This window comes from Squalius cephalus (genome assembly GCF_949319135.1).
Source record: "Squalius cephalus genome assembly, chromosome: 7".
NCBI lineage: Eukaryota > Metazoa > Chordata > Actinopteri > Cypriniformes > Leuciscidae > Squalius > Squalius cephalus.
Window position 1 is genome coordinate 20460019 of NC_137128.1, and position 10212 is coordinate 20470230.

The 10212-nt window shown below is 37.8% G+C and overlaps 1 protein-coding gene across 2 annotated transcripts; it reads right to left on the reverse strand.

The window, feature by feature from the left end:
- Nucleotides 1-394: 394 nt before the first annotated feature.
- On the reverse strand, nucleotides 395-9488 carry zbtb41 (zinc finger and BTB domain containing 41). 2 transcript variants are annotated; one of them, XM_079876169.1, is made up of 12 exons: nucleotides 9326-9488; nucleotides 8943-9070; nucleotides 7068-8311; nucleotides 5932-6139; nucleotides 3867-3936; nucleotides 3600-3747; nucleotides 3363-3492; nucleotides 3146-3241; nucleotides 2452-2558; nucleotides 2181-2286; nucleotides 1958-2046; nucleotides 395-1451 (listed from the first exon to the last, which is right to left on the reverse strand). In XM_079876169.1, the coding sequence occupies exons 3-12, from the start codon at nucleotides 8260-8262 to the stop codon at nucleotides 874-876; spliced, it is 2727 nt and encodes a 908-aa protein (XP_079732295.1). In that variant the 5' UTR covers nucleotides 8263-8311; nucleotides 8943-9070; nucleotides 9326-9488; the 3' UTR covers nucleotides 395-873. The 2 variants fall into 2 exon arrangements, with proteins under 2 accessions (XP_079732295.1, XP_079732294.1); XM_079876168.1 differs by lacking the exon at nucleotides 8943-9070.
- Nucleotides 9489-10212: the final 724 nt, after the last annotated feature.

A 10212-nucleotide genomic window follows, 5' to 3' on the forward strand; every position in this document is an offset into this window, starting at 1 on the left:
TTCATCTTATTTTGTGGCCACATAAATATCAGCAACAGCACCAATTGCATATTGTTTCCTCCTCAAGTATGAGCTGCATTTTCTTACTAAATCCTACTGCACGAGCAATAAAAGCCTGAAGTATTAATATGAGACTCAACATAAAACACATACGCAAACTTAGTTTTTTTTTTTTTTTTAGATTTTGTCGAAAGGTTCAATAAACTATAAATAAACAGACTATTATTTCCTATGTCAGGCTGTGCAGGTTTAAACAGATATAACGATCCATACAGAAAACAGGTTAAAACTGGTTTCCCAAAGAAAGTGGTCATAATTGTCTCTAAAACTTTTTTCCAACATCCCACCATATGACTGAACAACCAGACAAAAAACACAACAAACGACTAGAACAAGCAGTATAAAATCACTTCCTGAACTCAAGAGTTCCAGGATGCTTTATTTACAAGAACACAAGCAAAAGAGCTGTGCGCTGATTTCATCATCAACTTTGGTTAGGGGTGGTGAATTACTTCAGAAGATTTGACACAAATATAATAACTCATCAGCACTGCAGTTATCTGTCAGATATATGAACACAATCGGCTTATAAAGGAGACATTTACACACAGATTCCATTTAGAGTAAAAGTTTATAGTGGATGTGGATGATAGAATCCTCAATTCATTATTAGCTGTTCACTTCACTATTAAAAGTAGGAACATTTTTAATTCTGTCATTATTTATTCTCCGTCATGTCGTTCCAAACTGTTTTCTGCTTTGAATTACAATAGTGAATGCATTTTAGAGTGAACCATGTCTTTGAGAACAACACAAAGAGACCAAAAGGAATTCATGTGATGTGAAGAACAACGTGTATGCAATAGCAGTGAATTAATGAGTATGTTCAGCACTAGACATATTTTGTACAGATGAAGCCGAGTCCAGTCCCAATAGTGTGCCCAAGTACGACTGCTCTCGAGGGTCCATCATCTGGTCCGGCCGCACTGGGTGCACTATGTTGGTGGGCTGAGGCGTGAGGGTGTACTTCTCTAAGAACACTAGGTCAGTGGCGGACTGGTAGCCTGTCTGCTGTTGCTGGACAACATGTGGCGCCCCGTGCACCGCGTCCTCAGTCATCTGGACGGGGACGAGTGTCACGGGAACGCAGACATCAGCCGTCACACTCTGCAGCACAGTCTTAGACGCGGTGTGGTATGGTTTGGGTGTTTCGTTTGGCTCGGTCAGCTTGCTAGCGGCGGGCGCAGGCATGTTCTGCTGTCGCTGGTCGAGCAGGCGGGCGCTGTGAACGTGGTCCACGTGGTACTTCAGCTTGTCCTTACGCTTGAAGGTAGCACTGCAGTGCGGGCAGTTGAAAGGACGTACGTCTGAGTGAATGACCATGTGTTTGGTCAAAGTCTTCTTGATGCGGAAGGTCTGGTTACAGATCACACACCGATGGGGTTTCTCACCTGAGGACAGCGAAATATCGGATCAGAAGAAACGGTGTAGCAGAAATGCCACGAATTTGCCGTTAAAGATTTACAGTTCAAAAAGTCAGTAAGAATTTTAAATCTTTTTGAAAAAAAGTCTATAATGCTCACCAAGGCTGCATTTTTTTTGCTCAAAAGGACAGTAAAAACCTATTGTAAAGTTTTTTTTTTTACAATTTATGATAACTGTTTGATGTTTTATTCCTGTAATGACAAAGCTGAATTTTTAGCATTATTACTCCAGTCTTCAGTGTCACATGATTCTTCAGAAATCATTCTAATATGCTGATTTGCTGCTCAAGAAACATTTCTTATCATCGTCTATGTTTTGTGGAAACCGTGATACATTTTATTCGAAATAGAAATCTTTTTTAACATTATAAATGTCTTTATTGTCACTTTTGATTCTTTTTAATGCATCCTTGCTGAATAAAAAGTATTAATTTCTTTCCTAAAACAATCTTTTTAATGGTAGCGTATTTTACCTGAATGCGTTCTGAAATGTGACATGAGGTTGGTCTTCCCCCTGAACTCTTTCTTGCACACCTGACACTGATGCAACACTGCTTTATACCTGTCAAATTACAGTACATGATCATGACATCACAGATCTCACACAACCAACATCAACTGCGGCCATTATTTTGTATTGCATAACAAAGACAATGTTTCTGAAATCGGTGTGTGTGTGTGTGTGAGTTCACATGCCTTCGCCAGATCTTCTCTCCCAGGTGAATGCTTTTATAATGGACAGTCAGGTGATCGGCACGGCGGAAGCATTTTCCACACTCTTCACACTGGTGCGCTCTCTCGCCTACACAAAACAAATGTTACAAGACAATAATCCTACATACACACTTATGACTTATGATATGATGCCACCTTAAATTAAATTAGCATGTTCAAATTTATATCTGGGGTTTCCGAGACAACAAACAAAAAAGTACCTCCAGTCCATTTGACTGAATTTGAAAAATACCTGTATGAATTTTTTTGTGTTTCTTTAGATGATCATGGCGAATGAAGGTTTTGCCACATTCCTCGCATTCATAGCGCTTGTCCTCATGATGAACACGAAGGTGAAGCCTAAAATATAGACAAAACAACAGGTAACAACACTGGTAATAAATAAAACTATCACATTTAATGTCCTATCAAATTACTTAATTATCTGGGGCTAGTACAGTTTTTTTTTTTTAAATAAAAAGTAATACTTTTATTCAGCAATGATGCATTATATTTAACATAATAAATTCACTTGTTTTGAACTTTCCATTTATCAAAAAATGTAATCATGGTTTCCACAAAAATATTAAGCAGCACAACTGCTTAATATTAACATTGATGATAATAAGAAATGTTTCTGAAGGATCATGTGGTGATGCTTTGAATTGCAAGAATAAATTACATTTTAAAATATATTAAAACAGTTATTATAAATTGTAATAATATTTCACAATATTGTAGTTTTTACTGCATTTTTGCAGCCTTGGTAAGCATAAGAGACTTCCTTCAAAAACAGAAGATGTGCATATATGCAATTAAAGTTCAATATGTTCACAGATGCTTGCTTAACTATTCATCTGCACATATTCTCTCAGAATTATTATTTTTATTTATTTATTTATGTGAACCATGTTTCTTGTATGTAGTATTACGGCACTCTCACAGACCTGTAGGAGCTCCCGTGACGGAAACTTTGTCCGCAGATGCTGCACAGGTGAGGTTTTTCCCCGCTATGGATCCTCAGATGCTCTCTGAGGGTTGTCCTGAAAATATGTTCAAAGATAAGCTGAGAGAGCTTGTTTTTGAATAAAACATCCAACCATTATCGCACTGGCATACAGGTTTGGTAATATCAGTGTTTTGAGCATTACAGCAGCTTCTTACCTCTCTCGAACCGATTTGCCACACAGAAAGCAGGTCCATTTCCTCTTCCCCCCATGTGTGCACTCGATGTGACGTTTGCGGTTCCCTGTGTCATTAAACTGACGACCACAGATGTCACAAGGAAAGGGTCCTGGATATTGGACATTTTGTCAACATTAAAGGAATTCTCTGGATCCAATACAAGTTAAACGCTTTTGGTGCTGTTCATTAGCACAAAAAAGAAAGGTAGAGCTTTACCCAAATGGAACTTTTCTTGGTGCTTCAACCGGGCAAATCGTGACTTGAAGTACTCGTCACAGTAGGCACACTTGAAGGGTTTGTCCTGTGAATGTAAGATCATGTGCTCCTCCAGATGGGGACGACGACTGAAGGACTTGTGACAGATCTGTAATGTCAAAGAAATGATACAGGCAACTGTAAAATTGTTTGCAAACAGAATTTCGCGTCAGCTTTTTGTGGTCATTTGAATGCAGTGTATAAAAATAAATAAGGCAAATGACTCACGTCACATTTCCAGCCTTCACTCTTCTTCTTCTTCTGAGTGAGAAACTCCTGGAGGTGGTCAGGGTGAAATCTGTAAGCAGACAAGGTGTTGGTAACAAAGCATTTCATCACCAAAACAACAGTTCAGAAGATGTACTGGAAACTACAGCAAGTGACAGCAAAACACATTTCTTCTATAGATGACTGAATAAACTGAACAGGAAAGATAATGCAGCCAATTTCCAAGGGTTCTCAGAAGCGGAAGTCATCATAGATGGGTGAATTTGTAAAGTGGTGAATGTGTGACTACAGCAAACATGATTCTTCAGTAGGAAAAGAAAAAATCCATGATAGCGTTTCCACAACTTTCCAAAAGAGGACAAAATATAAAGAAATGAAATACAGCAGTCAGAAAGAGAGAAAGATGTCACATTTACAGTTACTCCTTCAGCTAAAGATTTGCTAAGTTTACAATGTTAATAACTGTGCAAATGCATTTATTCATTTCATAGACACAGAATACATAACTGCCATCTATTAAAAGGGATCGTTCCCCCTAAAATTAAAATTCTGTCATCATTTACTCACCCTCAAGTCGTTACAAACCTGTATGAGTTTCATTTTCAACACAAAATAAGATATTTTGAAGAATGTTGGTCCCATTGACTTCCATTGTACGGTCAAAACATATAATGGTTATAAAGGTTTGGTTACCAGCATTCCTCAAAATATCTTCCTTTGTATTCTGCAGAAGAAAGTCATACCTCGAAAAGATGAACCAACTTCTTGTTGTGATTTAAGTCACATTTCATGATATCAAATGATATTTTACATGAAGAAAATGAAGCCCATTTAATCGAAGCTTGTTTCCACCACTAAATAAATAAATAAAAAAACTAATTGCGACTTTTTCTCTCACAATTCTGACTTTTTTCTTCGCAATTGCAAGGTGATATCACGCAATTCTGACTTTTTTCCTTAGAATTGTTTGATATAAACTTGCAATTGCGTGTTTTAAAGTTATAAAGATATAAATTCGCAATTCTTGACTTTATAATTCGCAATTGTGAGATTAAAAAGTTGCAATTATCTTTAAAATCGTTTTATTCCATGGCGGAAACAAGCTTCCATACCATTTTGATGATTATTTTAACGACAGTTAAGAACACACATTTCCAAATTGTCCATGGTAATTCGTTCATATGTTATAATTTGAAATGCACATTTTACTCAAAGTTGGGGTAATATCAGTCATAATATCTGTCCACAGGACATTCTCCCAGAAATATTTTGGCATGTTCAAGCGCAAATTGCAGTTAGGCTTTATTATGTCAGAGGGGTTCTCCCGGCTCTCCTATCTTTGAGTAGAATCCCCTTTCAATGAGTTGAAACTGTCGTACAGCTTGAATGTGTGTGGCAGTAGGCAGACGTCAGCTATTTTTCGCTGCAATCTTGCATCAAGGTTTCTCTCACGGCCACATCCAGTGAGGTTGGCTACAGCACCATGGGCATTAAACTTCTTGACAACATTATGTGTGGTGAAAACAGGAACATCAAGGCCTATGGAGATGTGCTTGCAACCTTGAGATTGTCCATGCTTGGCTATAATCTTGTGTCTGACCACTTCATATAATCCTCTGGTTTTCTTTCTTTCTGTCCATTCTCTTTGCGGTACAAAGAGTGACACAAAACTAATTTTCTCTATTATTCAAACTGGCTGAATCAGCGACTGTGAACCAGAATCACTGGCTTGAAATGGATTAATTTTTAACTACTTCTAGAAGTAAATAAAACTGTCCAGGCCGTTTTAGGATTTCTCTGCGAACCTATCTAAGATTTAATCAATCATTCAGATTTTGTTGTTTTGTTCAGCTGCACACCAAAGGCATACATACATATGTGGATACCAAAATATGTTTTCATTTCAAAAGCTTACTGGGAGAAATTGTGGCTTAGAAATGGTCACAATGCAAAACCAATCTTAATGGTCATGAAATAGGCTTGACTTTCTTCATGCAAAATAATAACTTCTTTCTTCTGATTCTGATTCAGTGAAATCCCGGATTGGGATGGGATCCCCACTCACCTCTTCACGTGTCTGCTGAGAGTCTTCCTGCTGGCATGAAGCTTGTTGCAGAAGGGACATTTGTGCTCTTTCCTCTGGACGGGCGTATCACTGTCATGTTTCTTCTTGTGCACAGTGAGGTTTGATTTGGTGGAGTAGCACTGAAGACAGATGTCACACTGGAAAGGTTTTTCTCCGGTGTGTACTCTGGTGTGACTCTCGTATTTACCTACAAAACGAGGAAAAGCAAAGCAGTGATTCAGACAAAGCATTAACAACAAAATGGCATTAATCTTTCTTTTTCTTTATACATTTTTTATTCAAATAATAAAAAAAGAAATGCAAACTGCTTCCTTCCTTATGATATGAGGATAGTCAGTTGTATTACCCTGACATTTTTGACTTTATGGTCAAAAATATCAAATATACATTTTAATTAATAAACTAAAAACATGCTCATCATAGAAGAGGTGTATTCACGTCATATTATGGACACAGACGTTAAAAAGTTTAGGGTCGGTAACATTTTTTTCAAAAACTTCAGTAAGTTTAAAAGTTTCAGTAAGTCATGTTAAAAACATTAAGCATCTCGACTGTATTCAACATTGATAATAATAATAATAAATGCTTCTTGAGCATCAAATCATCATATTAGAATGATTTCTGAAGGATCATGTGACACTGAAGACTGGAGTAAATGATGCTGAAAATTCAGCTTTAAAACACAGGAATAAATTACATTTTAAAACATATTATAATATAAAATAGGGTCACACTTTAGTTTAGGGTCCAATTCACACTATTAACTACAACTTTTGCCTCAAAATCTCCTAATTCCTGTTTATTAATAGTTAGTATGGAAGTTGTTCAGTTTAGCTATTGGGATTAAGGATGTAGAATATGGTCATGCAGAATAAGAATTAACATGTGATTTATACGTACTAATAAACAGCCAATATCCTAGTAATATGCATGCTAATAAGCAAATAGTTAATAGTGACAATTGGACCTTAAGCTAGTGTTACCGAAAATATTTACTGAATTAAGTTTTAAACTGTAAAATTAAGTTTTAATATATTTGAACTGCATTATTAATGCATAGTTAAATAAATTAAGAGAAGTCACCGATTACATCCGTCAGCCTTTACGGTTCTCACCTATGCGATCAAAGGTCTTGTCACATTTGGGACACTTCAGAGTCTTTTTGTTAGCGCTCTGGACCACAACGGGAGCCAGTCCCTCTGGGAAGACATGAGCGGTGACCTCCGTCACTTGGCTTTGCTCCTCAACAGTGCGAGTGGATCTCGGTTCGGCCTCCTTCTGGGTCTCGGTCTGCTCTCCGGCCTCACTGAGTTCAGCCACATGCTCCTCCTCTCGCTTCTCACCGTCTTCACGTTCTGCCTCCTCGACCTCCACAGCACTGGAGGTTTCTTCTCGCCCCTCCTTACTACTTTGCTCTCCCTGCTCATTCTGTTGCTCTTCCTCACTTTCGTCATCCTCTTCCTCCTGCTCCTCAAAGGTAGCATCGTCATCCTTTGGAGTTTTTTGACTGGGTTTGCCAGACAGGGCGTGGCCATTTCCGCTCTCCTGGCTCTCAAATTTAGCAGGGGTCCTCCTCTGACGGCCAGATCGGCGGGTAGTGACCGCGGATGAGCTTGCCATGTTTTGCTCCTCCTCAACATGGCAATCAGCGCTGTGCGTCTTGGCCAGGTGATTCTCAAGAGACTTCTTGTAGCAGAACGTGCGACTGCAAAAGGAGCACTTGGCTCCTACTGAAGTTTGGACATGCGGGACATCTGGGGTCTCCTGGGGAACCCGCTGAACATCACTGTCTTCATCAGCGTGAGCTGGTGTCACCCACTTTGATAAAAGATTTACAGCTTCCATCATATCCAGAAAACAGGCAGCCTCGGTCAGAGCAGGAATCTGGCTTTCTGAAACTTCAAATTCAGATGTGTACAGGAAGTTGAGCAAGTGTCCAAAGGTGGAGCCCTCTATGTTATCAATGGTAACATGGTGTAATTCGGGGTTTTCACTGAATTTGGCATGAAAATAGCCACTGCCAAAAGCCAAAACCACCTTGTGGGCATGATACATCTTCCCACTGACCATGAGAGTTATGTCACAGAATGATGGCAGTTTCTGACGGTCTTCGTTCAAGAACTTCAGGAAACAGCCATCACTTTGGGATATTTGCAGATGCTTCTTTTCCTGCGAAGAATCTTTATTGGCCAGGTCAACATCGCTGCTGGCATCACACGCCGTTGGTCCATCACATGTTGTCTCCTGTGTTTCTGTGCTACTGATATCCTTCACTTTTGACTGCTGGGATGGACTGACTTTCTTCTTCATGTTTAGGGTTTTCAACACAAAACTTCCATTTTTAGAGCTGAAAAACAGACTTCACAAACACTGATTCTTTAGTACTTGGGCAAAACTGAGGTAAAAAAACATTTATGTATTGAACTATTTTGCATTAACCTGTTTATAGGTATTATATTACATTGGAGTACAACCTGCTGCTTTTTGTATGTATGCCAATTTATGTACTACAATTTAAAAAATGTGTGCTGTCATGGCATCCATTATGAATATTGCTAAATCTAGTCATTCAGAATGACTCATAAGAACAAATTAAAAATATGATGGTTTCACATCGCCACCATCTATTGAAAACCATATTTTGCTTATCACAGATTAACTTCAGAATCTTTGCCCTTAAATAAATATTTGACAAATTAACCTATTCCTTCAGTCAGGATACACTATAAATGATTATTTAAAAAATACATACTATTATTTATTTAAACTTTCACATATATTATAATAGAAATATGTCAAAACAAAAAAGTAATTTTAAACACAAATAAATGGTACATTTGTGTTAAATTAATTCTAGAGATAATCTCTGGTTCATTTCAAAGTGGAAACAACAACAACAAAAATTTAATAACTAGAAAAACTATGGGGCATATTTTGTCCCATACTGGAGCAAATTTAGAATAAACGATTATAGTTTATTATGCATTTACCAGCGCTTTCAGTTGTCAAAATAATGTAATCATGTCACACGCCGAGCCTATATGTGGAGTTAGTAACTTCAGACAGAACGAAGCATTGACAGCGTCATATATCATGTCGTTTTGCTTGCAGTCTTGCACTGGGTGAGGAAAATTACACAAACGAAACAAACACATTACAACACTGTCAGCATGCATTACATTGTACATACATTACTAAATCTAGTGCAATGCAAATGAGAACAATGCAAATCTGAAGTGAACTACCCCTTACGGCCCCCCATTATGTCATGCTCCCACAGGGCCCCTCCACAAGAGGAGTGCGTTGACAAACGACCCTAAAATGGCCCATGGCAAACTGCGAAGAGCGACTTGTTTCTCAGTTCCAGTCTTACCTTTAAAATGATTAAACATGCGGTGGTGTTTTGAAGAGGTGTCTTGTTTAGCCTTTGTATACAAACAAACAAAATTATAAGATTATAAGACGCGTAGTGTGTCCTTTTTCCATCGTCCAGGGCTCCGACGTCTCAACAAGCTGTTTTGTCATTGGCTAAAGGCGAAAGGTCTTCCTGTTTCATTGGTTTACATATAAAGCGAATTCATCCTACGAAAATAACTCCTATGTATAACTTGTAATTTAATGAAAGTTGATCATGTATTATTTTCATTTATAAATAATAATAATAATATTAAAAACAATGAACGCGCTACGACGTTGTCCATAAGACGCGTAGCATTATGGGTAATGTAGTTGCCTATTTGGTGAATGGGCATCCTTGCTTCAAGTTCAACAATGCACACACAAGTACAGTTATTATTTAATGATTATAGACATCATATTTAATTGAACTATTCATATTTATTAAATATGATGTTTTCAATGTAAATATGTAGCCTATGTTATTTAGGCTATCCAGTGACCAAATGTTATCTTTTTCTTTACAGTATGGATTCTGTCTCGCGAGTCACGCCGTTGTCCAAGGATATTTCTTTCTAACACGCTTCTAATTCCAACTTTGTCGCAGCAGGTAAAATGGTGATTAAGAATATCCACCCTATGTGCCAGTAAACCGTTTTGTTCCAAAATAACATTCTGTGGGCCTACCTCAAACCATAAAATAAACTTAACAGGCTAACTTTTTTTTCTGATCACCGCGTTCACCAACTCATCATTTGAAAATAATCTTCATTCAAATCTAAATAGTGGATGATGGCTTTATAAGTTCTACTGTCTAATGGCAAATTTACTCTGCAAAGGTGGCAGCACAGAAGGCAATTATGT

Excerpts from the sequence above, each read along its gene's own strand:
- zbtb41 (XM_079876168.1), bottom strand. The coding sequence starts at position 8,262 with ATGAAGAAGAAAGTCAGTCCATCCCAGCAGTCAAAAGTGAAGGATATC. Across the intron at positions 3,493-3,599 it reads CCAAGAAAAGTTCCATTTGG|GACCCTTTCCTTGTGACATC; the intron begins GTAAAGCTCTAC and ends TCCAATATCCAG. Across the intron at positions 2,559-3,145 it reads CGTCACGGGAGCTCCTACAG|GCTTCACCTTCGTGTTCATC; the intron begins GTCTGTGAGAGT and ends TCTATATTTTAG.